Here is a 22671-nt window from a genome sequence, read left to right as displayed (position 1 = left end):
ACATATTTATTAAAGTGCGGTAAATCTTCGTAAACAGTTTTTCTTAGATCAATTAGTTCAAAATTTAAACAGTTCCAATTTTTGCACACTAACCTTACCTATTTTTTACCTTTACGATGGTTTAGTGGATTGTTAAAAATGTGGATATTGTATAACTGTGGTCAACGTATGGAACGCCAAGGCTGCCTTATTCGATGATTTCATTCGGTCATAAAACACTATTTGTCGCTAATTGTATTCGATTTTGTTAAAATTCATTCGATTTTGTAAAAATTCATTCGATTATGCGCTAAATTCATTCGATTATGCGCTAAGTTCATTCGATTATGCGCTGAATTCATTCGATTATGCGATGAATTCATTCGATTATGCGATGAATTCATTCGATTATGCGATGAATTCATTCGATTATGCGCTGTTTGCATGTGATAAATTATTCGATGCGCTGAATTCATGCGCTAAATTATTCGATGCGCTGTTTGCATGCGCTAAATTATTCGATGCGCTGTTTGCATGCGCTAAATTATTCGATGCGCTGTTTGCATGCGATAAATTATTCGATGCGCTGAATTCATGCGCTAAATTATTCGATGCGCTGTTTGCATGCGATAAATTATTCGATGCGCTGTTTGCATGCGCTAAATTATTCGATGCGCTGTTTGCATGCGATAAATTATTCGATAGTTTTGGCGCCTCAATCAAAACTCAAGGATTACAAAATTAATATGGCTGACGAAAGAACACGAGCTATATTAAAGAAACTTGGATTGAAACACCTTATTTTGAAGTTTAGTGAAGAAAATATAACCGCTGATTTGATACCAAAGCTTTCTCTAAAGCATTTCGAAAGCTTAGGTGTAACAGATAATGGAGTTATAATGAACTTGAGGGTAAAATTTTGCAGCTTTGGTGGAATTAAACCACAAAAGTTAAAGTGGGAAAATGGAGGAGCTCCAAAATTCCTAATACCTGAAGAAGTCCTACAAAACCTACTCAATGACGGCTGTCTTATTTCGGAGATCAGCAATATCTTATGCGTTTCAGAAAGAACAATTTATAGAAGAATGGAAGAGTATGGGCTTAAAAAGCATAACTTTACAGAAATGTCTAATGAAGAGTGTGATTCAATTCTGAGCACTGTGACTCAAGAGTTTCCTAATTGTGGCGAAGTTATGTTACGAGAACTGTTAAGGGAACGTGGGATACGAATTCAAAGGCAAGTGCTAAGAGAAAGTTTGCAGAGAATTGATAAAGATGGTATTCAGTTTAGAAGCAAAAGGAGGCTGCACCGTCGAATCTATAACGTGCAAGGGCCAAACCACTTGTGGCATATAGACACAAACCACAAATTGGTGCGCTGGTATTTTATAACTACTGGGATCGTTGATGGGTTTAGCCGGTTACCTGTCGGTTTATTTTGCACCGATAACAATAAATCGGACACTATTCTTCAATGTTTTCAATTCGCAGTCGGCGAATATGGTCTTCCAAGCAGATTGAGGTGTGACAAAGGGAAGGAAAATGTTCTCGTAGCAGATTACATGCTAGAAAAGCGTGGAACTGACAGGCGAAGTGTGATAGCAGGTAAAAGTACACACAACCAAAGAGTGGAAAGACTTTGGAGAGACATTTTTAGTGGAGTGTTGTCTTATTTCTATAACCTGTTTTACTTTATGGAAGACAAAGGTATTTTAGATGCGACAAATGGATTGCATTTGTCTGCATTGCATTATATATATATGCCCCTAATTGTTGCTAAGCTTGAATGGTGGAGACAAGCATGGTCTACTCACCGATTGAGAACAGTCAACTCTTCTCCCATCAGATTGTGGGTTTCTGGACAGATGACCAATCCTGTGGGTATTGCCCCTCATGAGGTTGATCAACTTTATGGAGTAGAAGGCTATTTATCCACTGAAGAGGAAGAACCTGAGGAGAATGAGAGACCAATCTTTGTTTTTCATCAGCAGATAAGTCAAAATTGTTTTCAAGAGCTTTCAGAAACTATAACGGATGATTCTAAACATGAGAACAGTGGAATTAACAGCTATTTACGGGCTCTGGATATAATAGAAAAATATATCCAAGAATAATAATCTGACATTGAAAGTTGTGAATTTTGGTGTATTTTGATTGATTTATTTTTTATGAGTAATTTTTTGGATACATTCTCACTTCGCTTAATGTGAACTGGAAAATTAACTCATCAAAATTAAGTTATGAACTGAGAACCAAGTTCAGAATTTGTTTTGTTTTGAGGGCTCAGAAAGTTGTCTATGTTACATATATATAATCCATGTAAATAGTATATATATATATTATTTTCTTCTTTACTTTTCTTCTTGTTGAAGAACTATATTAACTGGATTTGAATTGTTTTTTTGTTATTAACATGGTGTATATATATAAGAGCCTTTATATATGTTGTAAGTTTTATGTTCAAACAAATTCTTCCTGTGGCACCCTGTATCTTAAAGTAATTTGATTGCATCTTAAATGATTGAAAAGTTCTTTTTAAAATGCATAAAGCTATATTTCTTTAACAAAAAATATTATTATTTAAATTACAGATTTCTATGGGGATACTATCATATAATACTGTCTTTCTTCTTTAGCAACAACTAATAGTATACATGGCTTCTATCGAAAATATTCTTACTGACATAGGTTTATTAAACCTTCTCCCCCGATTTAATGAAGAAAAGGTGGATATCAATATTGTTATGGCTGCTACGGATGAGGATCTGAAACGTCTGGGAGTGCAAAGGTTGGGTGACAGGATCCGTCTTAAGGACATGTGTCGTCAAAAAAATTCTAATAGTAGGGAAGGCCCGTCCAGTAGAATCAGAGAAGAGAGAAGAACACTATTCGCGCCATATGCAAGACAGACAAATGGAAACTGCAGCAGAAGCAGCAGCAGTAGTAAACCAAATGGTAGATCAAAAAAAGCAAAGAAAAGAACTTGGACAGGCCAGTTTGTCTGCTTAGCTGACAGAACAAGAACAAAATTACCAACACCTTCAGAAAAGCAAGTGCTACATAATGCTGGCCTTGGTTTAAAAAAGATTTCTTTTGATATTGATGATGATGAGACTGACGTTTACACCAAATTAATGGCAGATGCACAAAACAAAGAGAATGGAGAAACTGAAGGTTTTCCAACTTTAAAACATTGTGGCGGGTTTGAGTTATTAAAATGTATCCCAAATTGCAGGATCCTTGAACCTTTGAATTGCAAACTAAATTCCATATCTTTGAAAGCTACCATAGGACAAGGAAAGATTTATATACGTCCAATTCAAAAGTCGTTGTCGGTAATACCTCTGCAAAAGGCAAGTACAGTAACAACTTCTATCAAAGAAAAATGTTTAAATTGTTTTGAGGAGTTTTGTCTCGAAGAACTGAGACAACATACTGAGTTATGCATGCCATACTATGAATCTAGTGATGATTCAGAAGTTGCATTACCCCCTGTGTTATCAAATGAGGTGACCCATGAAGAGGAAAACAATGAAATAACTGAAACTGAATCTGCTTTTCGAATAAGCTATGAGTACATTCCAGAAACAAGAGATCAAAAGCAGGATAATGCTAATAACAACGAAGAATTTGATCTCAATGCAAACATTAACAACATCATCAGTTATTGCATTGATAATCAAGTGAATTCACCAGTCGAGATATTACGGTATATGCAGCAGAAGTTAGTTCAAGGTCGAAGTTTAGAAATAACTGATATTGCGGTTCATGATGACAGACCAACAAATTTTATCATGGTTGATCGGGCCAATCTTATTGAAACTGGTTTAGAAGAGATACGGGAACTGCAAAATAAGTTGATTTGTTTATCTGTGCAGTTTTATGGTGAGGTAGGAAAGAGTATTATTTTTATCTTCATGTTTAATATTAAGATTGTTTTTTTGTTCATCAGTTAATTTGTTTATTTTACCAGACATGTTTGTGTAATCATTATATTATATTATTTATCATTTATATTATTATATTTTTAGTTGGCAGAAGATTATGGAGGGCCAAGAAAAGAGTTTTTTCAACAGATAATAAGAGAAATCAAAGAAAAATACTTTGATTGTGAAATAAACTTGTTTCCTTTAAGTGATTATTATGATATTGGAATAGTTTTTGGTACGTAATTACACTCAGCGTTATACCACTGTGAGAAATTGAAAAAAGGAACACAAAAACATTTCTTGTTGTTGTGAGCTTCTTAAAAACTAAAAAAAAATCTAAAAAGATAAATATTCTATGAAAATGAGTGTTTATTCTTATTTTTTTAGGCTTGAGTTTGCTTCAGAATGGTCCATTTCCACAGTTTTTGGAAGAAGATGACCTGCAAAAAATATTTTTTAACGAAGAACCTGGCAAATTCAATGAACTCCGAAGAGCTTTCAAGGATCTTGGAATTTTCCAAGTTTGTATTATATATTTTTGGATGTTTCTCTAAAAGAAGCTTTTTCTCATAAAGCTTTCTCTTAACATACCGTATTTCCTCTTATCCGTCTGTTTTCTAATACCTAAATTCAGCATTTTAAGGTTTATTAGAGGGGGCGTTAATAGAGGAAATACGGTAAGTAAATACATAAGGAAAAGATCTGTTGAGCATTGTATTTACATCTACACTCAATGAGTTTATTTATCATTATAATTAGTTATCATTGCTTTCAGATTGTGGAAGCCTTTCCTATCATGCTACACCTTTTCCGACCCAATCCTAATGCTACTTTCACTTTTAAAAAACTGGTCAACTTGCTTCAGCCAAAATGGGCAGCTGAAGGGTCAAACGAACATTACAGGCAGAAAAAGCTTTATCCGTCATTAATGAAATATTTGAGGCAAGCACATGGTAAGTGTCAAATTTAAATTTCCACGCGCTCGCTCCGCTTTTCTATAAACTAAATAGCCAAACATTTTTTATTTTGTATGAGCAGAGTTTCACAAAGGAAGCTGGCTTCTGCTACCTTAAGGGAAGAAATTATGTGCGGAAGAAATATCTATATATAAACTTTCTATTTTTGTTACTGTTTAGGTGGAAAACGTTCGGGTGTTTCGCTTCCCGATGTACTAAGGTTTGTCACTGGAAGTGAAGAAGAGCCTTTGTTAGGATTTGCACTGGCCCCTTCGATAAAATTTGTTCCGGTGATGGAAGAAGGTCGATTTCTTCCGACAAGTAACACTTGCATTAATCAATTGCAATTACCAATGGAAAGTAATGCTATTTCCCTTCCAGACGAAAACGCTCTGTTCGGTTTATATGACTTAGCCTTTTCTAGTCGATTTTTTGGACAAATTTAAAAGTCGTCGACAGTTTTATTATTTATGCCTATTAGGAACTTAACTCTTGTGATTAAATGCAAACATTTATGCTTTCTTTCGTTACCTTTTCACTGATTCAAAACTTATTTTATAATTGGTAGTTGTTTACTTGTAAACTTCGTTTTGTTTACGGTGTCCCTTTCCAAAGGGACACTTAATTTTTGTTTTATTCAGAGAGAATATTTTTTATATTTTAGCTCTTATCGTTTGTATTCATTTTCTTATATTATAGGAGAATAAATGTTCCGTAGTTTCTTCAGAAATTTTCGATGTACTTTGCAAGATTAGACTGACGCTTAATCGTAACACTATGGTAAAGTGTTCCCGCGAAATTGTTAATTTTCTAAGAAATTCAGAGGTTACCATTTTTTAATTTTAATTTTGATTGAGGCGCCAAAACTATCGAATAATTTATCGCATGCAAACAGCGCATCGAATAATTTAGCGCATGAATTCAGCGCATCGAATAATTTATCGCATGCAAACAGCGCATCGAATAATTTAGCGCATGAATTCAGCGCATCGAATAATTTAGCGCATGCAAACAGCGCATCGAATAATTTAGCGCATGCAAACAGCGCATCGAATAATTTAGCGCATGAATTCAGCGCATCGAATAATTTATCACATGCAAACAGCGCATAATCGAATGAATTCATCGCATAATCGAATGAATTCATCGCATAATCGAATGAATTCATCGCATAATCGAATGAATTCAGCGCATAATCGAATGAACTTAGCGCATAATCGAATGAATTTAGCGCATAATCGAATGAATTTTTACAAAATCGAATGAATTTTAACAAAATCGAATACAATTAGCGACAAATAGTGTTTTATGACCGAATGAAATCATCGAATAAGGCAGCCTTGGCGTTCCATATCAACGCCTTTTTTACGTTGTTTACCGGCTTCACGCACCTGCAAAAGTTAAACTCCCTCGTTGCATTAGTTTTAGATACATTTTTTACTCAAATCATTTTATTTCTCTATGCATTCCTAAGAAAAACGTGACTTCAAGAATCACCTGTTTCTCACAGGAAAATTAGCTAATAAAAAACGGTTTATATATTTTAAATTGAAATTCTATTTTCGATCTTTTGTTATTTGATTAGAGTATTTAAGAAAAATTTTTCAAACATTATTGTTATTAATATAGTTAAAGGAGAAGTGGAAAAGTATTAAATGCAACTTTAGATAAAGTTGCACAGCTTCAACATGAAGCTTAATGCTATTATTTTTACCTACATCAGTCCAGTAAATGCAGCATTGATAATAATATTAAACATACTTGAGATTGTAGTGATGTTCAAGACTAATATGCAGAGAGTCTTGTCTCCTTCTTTGGTGTTTATTCTAAATTTATCCATCTCCGATATAATGGTCGGATTTATGATCATCATGGTTAAAGTGTTCGCATTTCTTTTAAAAACAAAGTACAAAGGAAATAAAGTTCTTTTGGAATCCCTTCATGTGACTAAAAACTTCATGTTGAGGTTGTCATTGCTGCTCTCAGTTTTAAATCTTATGACTTTTACAGTTGTAAGAATGCTTGCAGCGAGAAAGCCATTGTTTTACAGAAAGATCACAAGGAGAATTGCCATTAACATTTGTTACTGCATCTGGCTTGTCGCTCTGGTTTTTGTCACTGGTTACTATTGTGCCATGAAATTTACTCTAACAGTAGAGGAAAATAACAAATTTGAAACCATTTTGTTTCCCTTGTCAACGTACGTGGTATCGTTTGGTTTTTGTTACTGCTATTGGAGCATATATGCATCAATAAGAGAGCAGAAAAGAAAACTTGCCAAATCAGACATAACCTGGACAAATCTATCGGAACCATCAACATCTAATTGGGTAAAGGAGAAGAAATCAAAACAGAAAAAAAACAAAATGTTAGATAACGAAAGGAAAATTCTACGAATTGCTGTGTTGTCTGTCTGTGCCTTTATGGCTTGCTGGCTACCCTTATCTACATTTGCACTAATAAAAGCCAGCGGTGCGCTGGATGGCTGGAAATATGCACTGGACGTGGAGTATGTGTTTTTTACTTTGGCTTTTGTGAACTCCATATTGGATCCATTTATCTACATGTTGATTTCCCATGATTGCAAGAAATATATTGCCAAGTTATTCAAGAGAGAACCCGACACAGAAACAATAACCATAACACTCTCTTCATTATAAATAAATAAAAAGCAAAACAAAATTATTTTTTCTCAAAAATCCAAGCTGAAACAGTTTCGTTAAAATGCCATTGTACTGCTTAAATACAAAAACTAAAGTTATGAAATATTTATTAATTAATAAAATAGCACTTAAATACTGGACGAATCGTTTGTTTGACTTTTAGAGTGAGAAACTTTCCGTATGCTAAAGCATTTAATATGAATGTATCTTATCGTAAATGGGCTATATCATATTAATTAATACACACTGTTATTATTGTGTTAAGTATAATTATAGTACATCTCAAATATAAATAAATAATATATAATATTATCTGCATCCAATTTGAAATATTTACTTCTTGTTTCTTCAACCAAATTATTATAGGTTTCTTAAAGAAATAATTTAAGAACGCGTACCTATTCCGTTTCTTGCGATGTCATTGTATCTCTATAATAATAGCTGTATTCTATCTGTCTGTCTGCAAAAAACACGTCGTGCAGCGGGCTCACGACATAGCGTGTAATTTAAAGGCGGACGACCCCGTTCGCCCGTCAAAAAACATTAAAATTTGATTCCTGCCTGTTTAACTTAATAACCACATCCTGGCAAAGTGAAAGCACAGGTGGTCTTTCTTCCGATAAAAATCAAAGAAGAATATATATTTTTGATGTTTAAACTTTTAGAAGCCGCTTATACACGATCAAATTTTATATGACATATGATATATGATCATATAAACCTCCTGCTTGTCTCATCATATGCAATGGTGTTACACGATTATATGTTGCGCATCAAATTTTACTTTCCCATTCTTTTTCGTCATCAACATTTGCGACGAGTACTTGGGCTGGTGCTGTAATAATTGTCTCAAAAGAAGTCAAGAAGTAAGAAAAGAAAGTATTGGGTTAAGCCGGGGTGGAGTGGGCGATCACAACTCCATCTTTATGGGACTTAGGTCTGCTAATTGCGTTTAGAAGAGGAAAATGATTAAGAATTTCTTGAAAATAACGGCAGAAAATTTTGACGAAATTCTTAAGCTTGTTGAAAAAAATTGTCTGTGTCGATATCAGATTTTCTTCCTGCAATGTTTGTTTCTTGAATACTTCCTCGCTCTTCTGTATGTTTGTTTCGTGTTTACATAACCTTAGTACAATTGAAAACGCGATTATGATTGGTTAACATCACGATCAAATATATATTGTCATATAGTATATGTCATTAATAATTACACGCTATTTCGTGTACGCGTTGCACGACACTTTTCTTGCGGAAAGACGAACAGAAAACGGGTATTATTATAGAGACTAGTCGTTAATCCATGGAAAAATCCACGGGGTCGCCCGCCCTTTATATTTACCCGTCGCAACAAAGTGGAAATAAATGTATTGCATTTGATATTTGTGTTTCCATAACATCATGTTCTAACTCAGCGGGGGTCCGCGCAGAGACAGGCAGACGGAATACGTCTATTACCAAAAAGACTAGTCAGGAGGCCCGGCATCGAATCGCCGGGTAAAGTCCCAAGTAACTGTTGTTGAACGCCCTAAGGAGCGCTTAATAAGTATTTTAAACTGTGCGACACAGTCAGGTGCAGCGCTTTATTACAGGTATGCGGTATGTCGTAAATGAAATGAAGCTCATACATCATTACAGTGTTGCGACCTTAACATATTTTTCAAAAAATAACTTTCCCGCAACAAAAGCTGAAATAAAAATTACAAAGCGTGTTACTCCGTCATAGCAAAAACAATCGGGCAATATTATTTTATTTTGCGGAATAAGTTTTAGTAAACGTGGGTAAAAAGCGCAAAAATATATGTCTTAACATGTGAAAACAAATACTAAGAAGATCAAACAGATCCGCAATCCTGACACCATCTCTTCCAAACTAAAATGGCCTCCGTAGCATGTTTCCGTCGAGCGGTCAAAACAAAGTTGGTAATAATATGTCGCATTTGGTATTGGTGCATGTTTTAAAATTTTCGTGTTTCTGTAATGGACCGCATCTTTCGCGGACAGAAAGACAAAATACGGCTATAATTAAAGAGAAGAAAACAAAGCTTGTTTATGTCACGCCTCAATGAAATTAAATAAAAATCAATTTTAGAGTACTATATTCATGATAATTTCATACAAATTAGATGAAGTAAAAGCAGTGATTTATCTTGTAAATTCTCATTTTCTTCTTCCCTTGTAGTGGAAAGTCGTTCTATATTGCGTTTATCTCGAAAAAATATTTACGTGTGCTTAATAAGTACCGCTAATGTATAACAAGTTAAGTTAAATAATCAAATTAAACACAAAACTCCTTCATCGTGCTATAGATAAAACGTCACTAACCTAAAGTCACAAGTTGAACTAAAAATCTCTGCGGTGTAAAGCATGTCAAATTAAAAGAATAATTAAGCTGTGAATATTTATGATTGATTGTTAATTTATTTTGAGGAGGAAATTATCGAACAAATTTACCGATAAATTCTCATTTCTCAAAAGAAAAATAACTGTACTCAGCAAGTTTTTAACCAATCAGGAAATAAATTACAGCTTTTTGCACGCTTTTTAGCCAATCAGAGAAAAAATATAATTAGCTTTTTGCACTGTAAAATAAAAAAAATTAAAAATAAATGCACTTGTTTTTCTGTAACAAAAGTATAGCATCATATTTTTTTGGTATATTAGCCAATCATATGGTTAGAGAAAAACTCTAACCATATGATACTTTAATTATTAACTAAATAACTGTTATATATTGGATAAAGTTATATGAAGTAGGGTCAGGATGGTATAGGATTAGATGCTTTAGCGACCTAAACTAGCAGAAGCACAAAGAAAACAATTCAGGTAGTTCTTAACATAACCGTCTTTGGCTCACTCGGACCCGTAGCGACCATTCCTTTTAAAAGTCTATTTTAAAATAACAAAAACTTTACTGTGCACAAAAATGAAAATTTTGGGGCAGAAATTATTGTGGATGATAGATTTTTGATTTTTAACAAAGTATTTGCAGTGCAATGATGTACTGTAAATATTCCCCCTCCCCCAGCCTAGCTGGCCAGGCTAACTACACTTAGGCGGGTAACTTAAACTATACCTATCTTTAGTTTATCTTTAACGCTTTACTCCATTATATAGTGGTAATAACTCTTGGATCCAATACCTTTTTAAGATAACAATAAAACATAGCAGGTATCAACAATAACATTTCTTTCTCATTTGACACGTTTGACATTTGACTTTTAGCTAGGCCGTATGACGTAAGCAATAACACTAATAACAGTTTTGTGCATTTGAATAGGATACAGTCCATAAACCATTAAAGATAATCTTCTGATTTTGATGTCATGATGGCGTTTAAGTTGTTTTGTTGTTCTCTTCTTGTTGCGCTACCATTATATAATGTTTGTCCATACAAGCTTTTTACTAGTGCCCAGACTTCGTTGTATGTAACCCCGGGGTGTCTAAAGCAATTAAAGTTAGCTTCATTCTTCCTTTGAATTCTTGTAGTTTTAAATCAATAACAAATATCTCACACTCGCGCTATCATTTAACCTGTTTTCGAAACCAATGTCATAGAACTTTATATTTCGGCATTTCCTGAACAATTATCGCCGGCTTTAAACTATGGAAACCATTTTTCTGCAAACTAAAAAGAAAACAATGAAGACCTTCGTAAATAATGGGTTTTATCTGTTTTTAAGTACCGTAAGGATCGATTACTAGCGATAATAAAAGAGTTTTTTTTATGTGTAAGGTTTAGTAAAGCGAAGATACACCAGTTGACTAAATATGATGTGTAGGCGCGTATATATCAAAGCCATCGTGCTTTGTGTACATATTGCCACGTTACAAGCCGACTTTGAGCTAAATATTTTGCACACTAACGACGTCCACTCAAGAGTTGAAGAAGTAAACAAATATGGCGGAGTTTGCTCTCCTAAAGATAAAGCGGATAAGAAATGTTTCGGAGGAGTGGCCAGGAGACATAAAGTAAAATGTTTACGTATAATCTTGTTTTTGTTGTATAAAATTTGTTACCTAGCTGTATCATGGTCTTAATACTTAGCTAACTACTTCTACCCATCTACACTTTAGTTAGTGGCTGACAAAAGAGCGTCTGAAAAGAATGTTATTTTATTGGACGGTGGTGACCAATATCAAGGCACACTATGGTTTGGTGTGTACAAAGGTACAGCTGCTGTGACGTTTATGAATATGACCAAATATGATGCTATGGTATGTACATATTTGTACATCTGCTGAATTCTTTAGTTTGGGTATCGGACATCTAAAATTATTATAATTGTTTTAGTTGCTTTGTGTTGCGATTAATATTTGACGTAAGACGTCTGGATATTTTTTAACTGTTAGAAGCGCATCACCGTAAAGTATTGAGCAAAAAAAAGATAGGAGTATCTTATTTGTTGCCTTTTTGTGAGAAACACAACGCAAAGCAGTTTTCCCTGGAATAAAAAGTTGATTAATTGGTGCTGCTCTTACATGCACCTTAACTAAAACTGCGGAAATAAGGCAGTGTGGAGAAATAAAAGTGAATGTCTGTGTGTCGCTACATTGATACATAGGAATCAGCTCCTGCTTTAAGTCTCCTAAAAAAGGACGATAAAATTGCAACCACACGCGTAGCTACACGCATGTAGCTATTTATCGTTTGTGATATGTATCTATCTAATGCCATTTTATTATGGCACACGGCGAAATAAGGCAAGGTAGCTAGTTAGAGTCACTACTGAAATTTAATATGGTTTTAAGGTTAGCCAGTTGTAAATATCTTCAATCTATACAGCTAAACACTGTAATATATTATATTAGGTGGTAAACGTTCAGCCCACATAATGGTAAAAAGTCTCATTTAATCTATAAATTCAATATTCGAAGTATTTATGATTTGCAAATTAGTATAATAGCTACCTTTGATAGTTTGATAAAGTTTAGTTAGAAACATTATTGCTTGTATGGTTTCCGACTTCCATAATTTAGCCATTTTTTGCAATGCTGATAAATCGTTTTCGACAGAATATCTATTTTGGCAAAAATGCGTGTGCTAAAAAATTTAAAATATTCTTCTGATTGAAATAGGTCATAAAATTATATAAAATTTGTGCCACGTTTAAGAACGAATGCTTTAACCAGTTAAAAGGATTTTTAAGTGTAATAAAGCTGAAAAAAATTATCCGCAAAAATATGTTTAGACAGGATATCACCAGACTGTTAAGAAAAGATTTTTAGTTAATGAGTTCAGTTTAGTTCTGATTTCACTGTTAATTTTCTCGAGATAAGCATGGCGACGTGTATTTGTGGCTAAATTAACCAATTGTTGTTCTCATTCCTCCATGGCCACTTTAAGGTGGGTTTCTTTTCAAAACGGATCAAAACGGAACAAGAAAAAATATTTGAATTTGAAAGTTACTGTCTTCAAGGGAATTTGAGATGATTTCAACTTTAAGTTAGGATCAGAACGGAAAATTTTATCAACTAATCAGTTTTCATAAATCGCCATTGTCCGTTCCGTTTCACTTCGTTCTTAAGTGAATACGTTTGCTGAGACCTTGGAGGAAAGAATACGGAAGGAGAAACAACTCTTTTAATTCTATTGAAACACTGCGTGAGGTTCTAGCAGGTGTCTGTATAGAAACTTAATTTGAAATTTTGGCGGTTGTGTGACTAAATTATTCGTGAATAAGAATTCGCAACTATGATTGGTTATAAAAACAATTAGATAATTTGATGATGAAAGATTGGATTCTCCCAACCAGGCGAAAAGCGTGCTCATTAGAAAGATGGCGGCTGAGGTGGTACACGAGGTGGATTTTGATATAGACGGCGAACTTGTTATTTCAGATGAAATTGTAACAACTTTTAATGAGTATGAAGATGTGGAGATAGATATCGAAGATGATTTAACCCTTGAAGACTTGAGGGGTATCGAAGAAGAAAGTTTTTCTGTTGTATTTCCAGTCTTACAGTTCGTAGATGACAACAATGTGGAAGTCGTTACTTGTCAAAGTCAAGTAGAAGAAAATAAAGATTTATTATGTCCTGTCTGCTCTAAGAAGTACAAAAAAATAACATACCTGGAGAAACATGCAGCCACATGTGGTATGTTTTCATTAATTTTTTAAAGGATTGCATTTTTACGTTATTATTTACACCTCTGACACATTATTTCTATTATAACTTTTTAAGGTGCAGCACAGAAGGTCAGTGAACCTTCAGTAAAAAAATTAAATAGCTCAACAATCAAGCAGGAAAGGAAAAATCAACATGGTATGTGGGTAGCTAATTTTATTTAATTTAAGAAATATGTATTTTAAATTTCCTTATAATTCATTTTCTTTAGACCTATACCTCTAGTCACATAATTTATTTTCATATTTTTATTTATATGGTCAGATTCTATACAATTGCCTGATGAAGAATTTTTAAATGTAGCACAAACAATGGTGTTGGATTCGTTATCTGGTCTTCTCAAAGATAGAAATTTGTCGAAACAAGTTGGAAGTAGTCCAACCTTGGGAAACAATGTGCAACATTTAGCAAAGTTTGTCAGCAAAGAATTGCAGAAGCAGCGTGTTCATCCTGTTTCTGCAAAATTAGTATCAGCAATCGTTGAAATAATGAAAGTATCAGCAATCTCCAGGGAAAGTGGAAGAGAAAAATTTTGGAGGGAAATACACAATTTTATTTTAAATTCTTGTATAAAGAAGGAGATTGCTGTCTTGGCAAATGTAACTTTAGAATGCAGACCCATTAATATGCTATTTTACACCATGGTAGTTGATATTGCAAAATATGTTTTGCAATATGACCAAAAACAACGGCAAAAAGATGTTACCCAACTTAATGTTAAATTAAGTGATGAAGAGCAGAAAGTATTGTACTATGTTTCAGGTTATATTGTATTCTCTCTGTGTCAAAAATATCAAAAAATTTTGAAAAGTAAGAGTGAAAAGTCTCGTATCATTGCAGTTTCAGCAATTCAATTTTTAAATACATTAAAAACATCGGGATTGGATCAAACATCGCACAATTTCTTAAGGTTCACAAGGGAATGGATTGATCTTGTAATCAGAGGTGGATTGGTATATGTGAACGATGACATGTTTATTTTTTGTCGAAGGATCGAAAATGCTATTAGAACCATTCTAACTATTCATTTTCTAAAGAATTACTATGGGCAGGACATACGTGAGTCATTAGAAAATAAATTAAATAGTGATAACTTAGTGGATTCTGCATGGGAATCTCTGTCAAGACAGTTACCCAACCGTCATCTTGCTACTATCCTGAAAAGACAAATCTTACAAAAATGGATTGACATTCGAGCACGAGCTTATATCGCTAGTTATTTACAAATTCTTAAAAGAAAAGTTGCTAAATGTAATTCAGAAAAGAAATTAAAGGTGGTTTTATCTGACAAAACAGAGCCAGCTATATTGTTGAAGTTTTTAACAACAATGTTTACCGACTTATATTAGGCACACTTTCCATACAAATTTCACGTGCCTGGAAGGTGTTGCGCTCAGATTTCAATAGAAAAAAGTTAGCCCCTATTAAAGGAGAATATGGAATTTGATCATTTTCTTGCGAAAAAGACTCGGTCGAGCACCTCACGCACTGATTCTTTTAAAATTAAAAACAATAGAAAATTCAATACATTTAAAGCGTACAGAAATGAAGTTGTTTCTCCTTCCGTATTCTTTCCTCCAAGCTGAGACATAAAAAGTCATGGGATGGGTTGTTCACATTCTGTATAGCGCATCAACTGTTTAAATGCACTAAGTAACCACAACCCGACATGCACAGGATGACATTGAATCTCCTGGCTATTTTAAGTTCAAATGTTTAGAATTATTAATTGTTTAAAGTTTTGGTACCATGTATGCTAAAGACATTTCTTTTACAGAAAAAAAGTTAAAACTCTTATCAAAAATGTCTTAGTGTCATATTTTCTATGGTATATTGAAAATAGGTAGGTTATAGCTATCACTCCAAGTTATAATGGGTGTGCAAACAGAAAAACTGCCACTTACGTTGTTAAACTGCAAAGTGTTACACCAAGGTGGTTTTCCTGTTTCTCTTTTGAGAAGGAGTTAGTAGAAATATGAATTGTCCAATTTTAGGGTTTTTTATTTATAGTGAAGCTTTACTATCAAAAACTAAACTTTATGTCCAAAGGTTTAATCCAAGAGTTGCTATTTACAACTGAAGGCTTGTTCGATTAATAACGCTATTTGTAGCTGTCCTGTGATTGTGTTTAGACGCTAGGAAACCATGAATTTGATAACGGCCCCGAAGGAATCATACCGTTTATCGAAGCAGCAAATTTCTCAATTGTGTCTTGTAACATCGATGTTAGTGTAGAGCCAAAATTCACAAATAGTAAAGCAAATATTACAAAGTCAACAGTGATTACAAGAAGTGGAAAAAAGATTGGAGTCATTGGCTACATTACACCAGAAACTGCTTGGTAAGATCCTTAAAAAGTATTTATTTGTGTATTTCTCGTTCGAGCTATATTAGTAAATAAAATGCTACGCTCTAGGTTGTCTGCACCTGGTCCTAATGTCAAATTTGGGGACGTCATTACATGTGTACGAGAAGAAGCTCAACGACTGAAAAAAGAAGGAGTAGATATTCTAATAGCATTAGGCCATGCTGGATTTGCTACTGACAAGAAAGTGGCAGAAGAAATAGATGAACTTGACGTGGTTGTGGGCGGACATACGAACACCTTTTTATACAACGGTAAAGGGCTTTTAAAGCTAGGAGATATTTACTAAGATATGCCAAGGTAGTAACAGGATTTATCAATTCAGAGGTTACCTTTTTTGAATAAATAAAAAACGCAGGCTGTGTTCGTTCACGAGATATGAATTTCATTTTCCCCACGATGTTCTAAGATTTTCAAAAACTTTTGGTGATGCATGTTTAGAGTTTTTCGAACATAGGCTTTTGTTGCTATATTTAGAATATTTAGCAGATCTTCTTGTTTAGTAAGTCCACAAGGAAGATAATTTTCTTTGTAGCATAAATTACCATTTATCTTAGAGTTGCAATGCATAATTTATGACGCTTCACCAGTATAATCTTGCATTGTTTTGAATAATTATATCAGTGTTACAATAGGTCCGGCTCCTTCTGTTGAAACGGTTGAAGGAGCCTATCCTTTAGTCAAATCTCACAAGGATGGCACAAAAGCCTTGGTTGTGCAAGATTTTACATACGGAAAATACATGGGTCATCTTAAAGTTATATTTGACGATAATGGAGTAGTGAAATCATACGAAGGAAATCCCATTTTATTGAATGGTTCATACGCAGAAGATCCAATCGTCCTGGCATTAGTACACGAGATGGATGACCGAATTTTGAAAGCAAGAACAGTACGTGATTTATAAACTGTTTCCCCTTATTTTTTATATGTGTAATGTCTTTCTTTATTTCTTTTAAAGGAAGAAATTGGAAAATCATATGTGCATTTAGAAGGTGGCAAACCTGATTGTCGTGTCATAGATTGCAACTTAGGCAACCTTGTAACGGATGCAATTGTTCGAATGAATCAAAAAACACCTGATGATGGGCAATGGGCCACTGTTGCCATTGGTTTGTGGAATGGAGGAGCGCTAAGATCGTCTATCAGCAAAAAGAGACACGGTAGTTCAGCTTCTGTTGTATTTAAGTAACTAATAATTCGGTAAATTATATTTACACACGAAGCACCAATTCTCTCATAGCCAATCACAGTAGACTGCTGCAACGTTATTGAAAAGGCCACTTTCACGGTAGAGCCCTGTGTTAAGTGATCATTCATTTGCAAATAATATTCCACAAGTGTTTTCTCTTCAATGATTCATTATCAGTGTCTGTTTTCAATGCCTGTAAACTTTTCTACTGTTCAAATATTAAATCCTCGAGAAGCCTTTTATGAACAAGGTTGCCAATCTTGCGGTGTACACTGGCTTAAGCTTATTTCAACTTGGCAACATCTATGACACACAGAGTGTTAAGCGGTACGAGCAGTAAGGACGAGTGTTCAAATTTCAACGCTTTTCATGTTGATATTTGATCCCTGTTTTTTAAGTTCCATGGCCAAGTGGCTTCTCGTTTAATAAAATTCATATAAAATGGTGGTTTAAAATGCTGTTCATGTTTTTGATCAATTGTGACTTCCCTATTAGAGCCAATAACATATGAAGATATTCAGAATGTAATGCCCTTTGGCAATACCGCAGATATTGCGAATATATCTGGGCAGGTGCTGAGGCAAGCTTTGGAGTATGGTGTCTCGGATGTCGAAAACAATAATGGACGATTTCTGCAAGTGTCAGGTAAATTTATTTCAAATACACCTGAACGTTTAAGCTTAGTTCCCACCAAACGCGATTATTAAACACATGTTTATAATATATATATAAGTTTATTTATTTCTAATTAATTATGCAGTAAGTTTATGCGTTCACACTGAGCTTAATTTTGAAACTTTTCACTAAATAATATTTTTTTACAAAAATTATACACTTGTTTATACCCTATTTTTAGTCTCCCTCTCTCCAGGCATTCTCTTGTCTGACTATTTCCTTACATTTATTATCAGCTTTATCATAGAGAACGCTCAGACAGTGTTTTCCCTGCTACTATTTCTATTGTAGATTTCATCACGTATTATTATTTTTGCTTTTTGTCACTGTCTTTTTTTCTACTCGTACAACGCTCTCATGAAAGACACTCTCACTTTGAGCATTGGCGGGTTTCTTTGATGTTAAATAAACTCATGTTAAACGCATGATTTTAATATCAAAACTTTTTGACATTAAACGCATGCAAAAAAATATGTTTATTGCATGCACAATCGTCATGCGTTTATTTTCAGCATTCTCACCTGTAAGTTTAATAGATCTATTTCAATATCGCCTTTTCATGATTAGCCGTGGTGGCAAAAAATCAAAACATTGCATGAAAACGAGGTTAGTTTAGATAAAGTTCAGGACGTCAAGTTGTTTACAAGTTGTTCTGATCTTAGTTATCAACGAATGTTGGTTTTATAATTTTTAACTGCCATATTAAAAGGATTGTAGTGGATAAAAGTATACTGAGGGTATTAGTAGTGGTAGTGTGACAAAAATTATGAATATTTATTGATATTAAGTGTGTATTTATGGCAACTTTAAAGTTGTCTAGCTATAGCTGGCTAGCCAACAAACATCTTGTTTTGTACTCCTACAAAAAGTTTATATTCTATACTGTAAGTTATAAAATGTTTACCTAGTTTACTGAAACTTCATATACCTTATATAATTATAATTTATATATATTGTAATTATATAGGTTATAATTATTTTTCTAAAAAAGTTACCCAGCTTTTCATAGCCAGATTTTATAGGTTGAATGTTATAGCTAGCATGTACTCAGGGATGATGTGCTGCCCAGCTATGTATCGTTATTATTGTCACACTCCCCTGCTAATATACTTTAACCTTTCCATTTAATATACATGTATAATAAACATATTTTGGCTCAACCCAGTGTACTCAGTAATCACAAATTGTTTGTTGTTTTGGTTTGTCTATTCAGATTCATATTAGTATTGTAGGTGTATCATTTCTTGAACATGTAGGCTGTTTATTTTATTTAAAAATTTCTTAACTTTCTTAGGCCATATAACTTATAGGTTATTGTGGTAAATCGTTCAAGTATATACTAAACATATCTAAGGGAGTGCTTACCTGGCTAAACATTATTGCATTGACACAAGATGTGACTTGAAACAAATCGTGAGCGGTTTGTTCATCTACAATTCACTTAGCTTTTGAACGAATCGTTGTTGTAATTCATCTGCTCCTAATTTTGATTTTTAAATTTTTCAAGCGGGCAATACGGGCTTTTAGGCATTCTGATTGGTTTAGCGCTTCTGACGACGACGGGCCGATATTTTATGGTACTGCCCATCGTTAAGAAAAATGGTAGCTCAAAATGTAAACAAGCACGAAAAAAAAAATTAAGAAGCATTGGAAATGATTATACATCTAACTCATTTATTGATAAAAACATTTTCATAGGATAGAAAAAAAAACAATGTCAAGTTTAACAGTTAAAATAACCAGATTCAGCAACATTGTGTCTGGATGCTTCTTCAACATGGCTACTTAACTAGCTACATTGCCATAAAAAACAATGATCTGATAACCAGTTTTATCAAAAATACTAAATACAGGTCGACGGAATCATAAAAAAAAATACATCTCTCATTTTCAGATTCGTTCCTGCAGCTTTGTGGTTACCGAGTCAATAAAAAATTCGTTGAAGCTCATGTTATTCTTGGCTAGCTAGCTAGTTAAAAAAATTACTTTAATATTCGTCGAACTATATTTCAGCTGCGCATTCAACTTTGCACATTATTCTGTACGTGTTAAGCATCGTAATGCTTTGTTTACAAAGTTTTATTCTATTGGGGCTTTCGGATTATAAATAGAATGTTTGTTTTTAGACGGGACTGTTTCAAATTTGGACCTAGTAGTGCTAGTGAATTATATTATTATAAGAACACTAAAAATAAAATTCTTATTTTTTATTTTATCTAACTTGACGGTTAACAAATACAATAATAACCGATTACCGCATGCTGTACCGAAAATGTTGCCCTTAGTCATTGCACCGACCTCGCAAGCTCGGTTGGAACTTAGACCTCGGGCGATATTTTGCGGTACATCCCGGGAAAATCTGTTATTACTGTATTATTATTACCTGACTGCCACAAAAAACCGGTTAGTATGAAAAAATCCAATGATTTGATTGGCTTACGGCTTATTTTAACAGGTCTCTCTAGAAGCCATACTAACCGGTTCGGGTAAAAATGGTGACATAAAAACGTAAACAAATAAAAAACATTTTCATAGCACACAAAAAATATAAAAGTAGCTCACCTAAAACCATCTTTTCGTTTCAATTTACATTAACAACGATTCGAATTTGTTTTGTGAAGTTACAAAAGTTTAAAATCGAACGATCTTGGATTCGAAAAGTATCAAAATCGAACATGCATTTATTTTAAGGTTTAACAACTTGGAAACAGGTGAAAATAATTGACGTCATCTCCTGCGTGAGTAACTACGGACTACCAAATTTAGGACCAACTTTTTAAAGCGGGATAATCCTACCCATTTTGGACAGACGGGTTACTGACGTCATCAAAAATCCTTTAAATTCTCATATCTCTGTAACAAGTCGTCAAAAGCACTTGATTTTCTTCATTAGCATTCCATTTTTTTTGCAACAGGGCAACAGGTAAACAAATTTCCGTTTTTATGTATTAACGGGTCCTTGCAGACGCCATTAACATTCTAATGATGGTTCTCTTTTCCATTGTTTGCCAAAGTGGATTTTTTCACGGGATTATTGGCTAGTAGTCTATAATCTATAGTCTATAGCCTATATAACAATCTATAAAAAATGAAGAGATAATAATGAAAACTTACTAAAAAATAAAATTTTATGCAACTTAGGACTCCGTGTCAAATACGACAAAAGCAAACCTACAGGAAGCCGATTACAAGAAGTCAGAGTAGTATGTATTGAATGCAAGCATCCAAAATATGAAGAATTAAACGATGACAAGTATTATACTGTAATAATTGTTATTTATTTTTGGTCACATCAAACAAATTATGCGTTTTTTCATAATTAATTTCAATTTCGCTTTTAGATAATCACTTCAACATTCCTATTAAGAGGAGGGGACGGATTTACCATGTTAAAGAACGTTTCAAGGTACCCAGGTGAATCGGCTGTTGATCTAGTACGTCGGTATATCGAGCAAGAAACTCCCATTAGCATCACCTCAGAAGACAGGGTGCAACAAGTTGTGGCAAGAACTGAACCTGGTTGCACATCAGCAGGACTGCATACAAAGATGTCGGTGATGATAATGCCTTTGGTTTTTGGAGGATGGTGGCTAAGCTTCGGAGATTAAGAAGCCACAATCCTGGACAAATATTTATACAATATTTATCTGAACAGCCCTGGATTTTATGCTTTGTTATTGTCAAAGTTTCGCAGGAAAAACTAATAATGGTTATAAAAATCTAATTTTTTTGCATTTTTCGAAATTTGCGGTTAGAAATAGTGAATTTTGCAGGAATTATTATTTAAAGTTTACAAAAAGCACTGTGATTTTTGCAGAATTACTTTATGTTTCGAGAAACAATAAACAGAGAAGCAATGTTCATATGGATACATTAACTCTTTGTACTTTTGAAAGTTCTACCTAAAGCAAGTTTCTCACAAGGTTTGTTTAAAATGCAATGTTAATGTGGCCACAAGATGAGTGTTAGTGACTTACACGAAAGTCAAGGTAATTAAAGTGAAAAAGTTTATGAGCACTCTCAGAATATAAACAACACCTTAAGTCAGGGGTTTTTTCAGGCATTTTTATATTTCGATAACAAAGGTGATATTTTAGATGACTTTTGCGATACTAGCACTTACCATGCCATTAAATCCAACCCCGTCCCCGGGACATCTCGTATTTTTTCTGACCCAGGGACGGCGATACGAACATGACCCTGGAGGAGGCTGGTCCGATATGAAACTTGATTTCTGCATATTTGCAGTCAGTTGGAAATTAGTCTTGATTAGACATGACATGAAAAATTGTTTCTGTCATATTTTTGGTGTTGACCAAGTATTTGTTCATTCTTGGTGTTTACCAAACACATTGTTCTTGTTGCTGCACTGCATAAGTTAGGCATAAACTTTACCAGTAAGTTTCTATTTATTATTAGATATTATATAATTTATATAGTGATATTTTGTTGCATTTTCTGGTCACACTTGGCTATAGTTTGTTTTGGTCAGCCATTTTGCCACACCCCTTTTTGGGCTGATTAAATTTTAGTTGTGGTTAGTGTGACCAGCCCATTTTTGTTTTCTTTGTGTGTGTGTTTCCACCCAATTGCTTTTGTTTGTTTTTCTATGCTTATTGATTCTTTATATTAGTTAGTTCTGTATAATTATTTTAGCCGTTGAAAACAAGTACGAGTTATGTTAAATTGTGTCGCTTACTTTGACAGCAACAGACAGTGGCGCGTGGACTTGTGGTTACGGAGGTCGCTTCGTAATCACAAGGTCCGTGGTTCAGTCCTCATGCCA

The 22671-nt window shown here is 34.0% G+C and overlaps 3 protein-coding genes and 1 long non-coding RNA gene across 4 annotated transcripts in view; 3 read left to right on the top strand and 1 right to left on the bottom strand.

Annotated features, from left to right (window-relative positions):
- Window positions 1-2494: 2494 nt before the first annotated feature.
- On the top strand, window positions 2495-5925 carry LOC130641188 (uncharacterized). The gene is made up of 5 exons (XM_057447881.1): window positions 2495-3869; window positions 4011-4143; window positions 4296-4429; window positions 4684-4861; window positions 5045-5925. The coding sequence occupies exons 1-5, from the start codon at window positions 2634-2636 to the stop codon at window positions 5308-5310; spliced, it is 1947 nt and encodes a 648-aa protein (XP_057303864.1). The 5' UTR covers window positions 2495-2633; the 3' UTR covers window positions 5311-5925.
- Window positions 5926-6552: 627 nt separating this feature from the next.
- On the top strand, window positions 6553-7524 carry LOC130642233 (G-protein coupled receptor 15-like). Its single transcript, XM_057449320.1, has one exon. It carries the CDS (start codon window positions 6553-6555, stop codon window positions 7522-7524), a length of 972 nt encoding a protein of 323 aa, XP_057305303.1.
- Window positions 7525-7800: 276 nt separating this feature from the next.
- Window positions 7801-22671, bottom strand: part of LOC130641186 (uncharacterized) — a 43803-nt gene continuing 28932 nt past the window's right edge. Inside the window, exons 2-4 of the long non-coding RNA XR_008982439.1 lie at window positions 19251-20964; window positions 10810-11152; window positions 7801-9769 (exon numbers count right to left, since the gene is read on the bottom strand). This is a non-coding gene — a long non-coding RNA (uncharacterized LOC130641186). The remainder of the gene's footprint in view (window positions 9770-10809; window positions 11153-19250; window positions 20965-22671) is intronic.
- Window positions 11144-22571, top strand: LOC130641184 (snake venom 5'-nucleotidase-like). Its single transcript, XM_057447878.1, has 9 exons — window positions 11144-11496; window positions 11602-11742; window positions 15786-15994; window positions 16070-16272; window positions 16654-16910; window positions 16980-17181; window positions 17706-17855; window positions 21027-21148; window positions 21227-22571. Exons 1-9 carry the CDS (start codon window positions 11296-11298, stop codon window positions 21491-21493), a joined length of 1752 nt encoding a protein of 583 aa, XP_057303861.1. The 5' UTR covers window positions 11144-11295; the 3' UTR covers window positions 21494-22571.

This window comes from Hydractinia symbiolongicarpus, chromosome 4 (genome assembly GCF_029227915.1).
Source record: "Hydractinia symbiolongicarpus strain clone_291-10 chromosome 4, HSymV2.1, whole genome shotgun sequence".
NCBI lineage: Eukaryota > Metazoa > Cnidaria > Hydrozoa > Anthoathecata > Hydractiniidae > Hydractinia > Hydractinia symbiolongicarpus.
This window is presented reverse-complemented; position numbering and strand designations above follow the sequence as displayed.

Coding starts and splice junctions, on each gene's coding strand:
- LOC130641184 (XM_057447878.1), top strand. CDS start 11,296: ATGATGTGTAGGCGCGTATATATCAAAGCCATCGTGCTTTGTGTACAT. Junction 16,273..16,653: donor GAACACCTTTTTATACAACG/GTAAAGGGCTTT, acceptor GTGTTACAATAG/GTCCGGCTCCTTCTGTTGAA. Junction 17,182..17,705: donor TATCAGCAAAAAGAGACACG/GTAGTTCAGCTT, acceptor CTTCCCTATTAG/AGCCAATAACATATGAAGAT.
- LOC130642233 (XM_057449320.1), top strand. CDS start 6,553: ATGAAGCTTAATGCTATTATTTTTACCTACATCAGTCCAGTAAATGCA.
- LOC130641188 (XM_057447881.1), top strand. CDS start 2,634: ATGGCTTCTATCGAAAATATTCTTACTGACATAGGTTTATTAAACCTT. Junction 3,870..4,010: donor CTGTGCAGTTTTATGGTGAG/GTAGGAAAGAGT, acceptor TTATATTTTTAG/TTGGCAGAAGATTATGGAGG. Junction 4,144..4,295: donor TGATATTGGAATAGTTTTTG/GTACGTAATTAC, acceptor TTATTTTTTTAG/GCTTGAGTTTGCTTCAGAAT.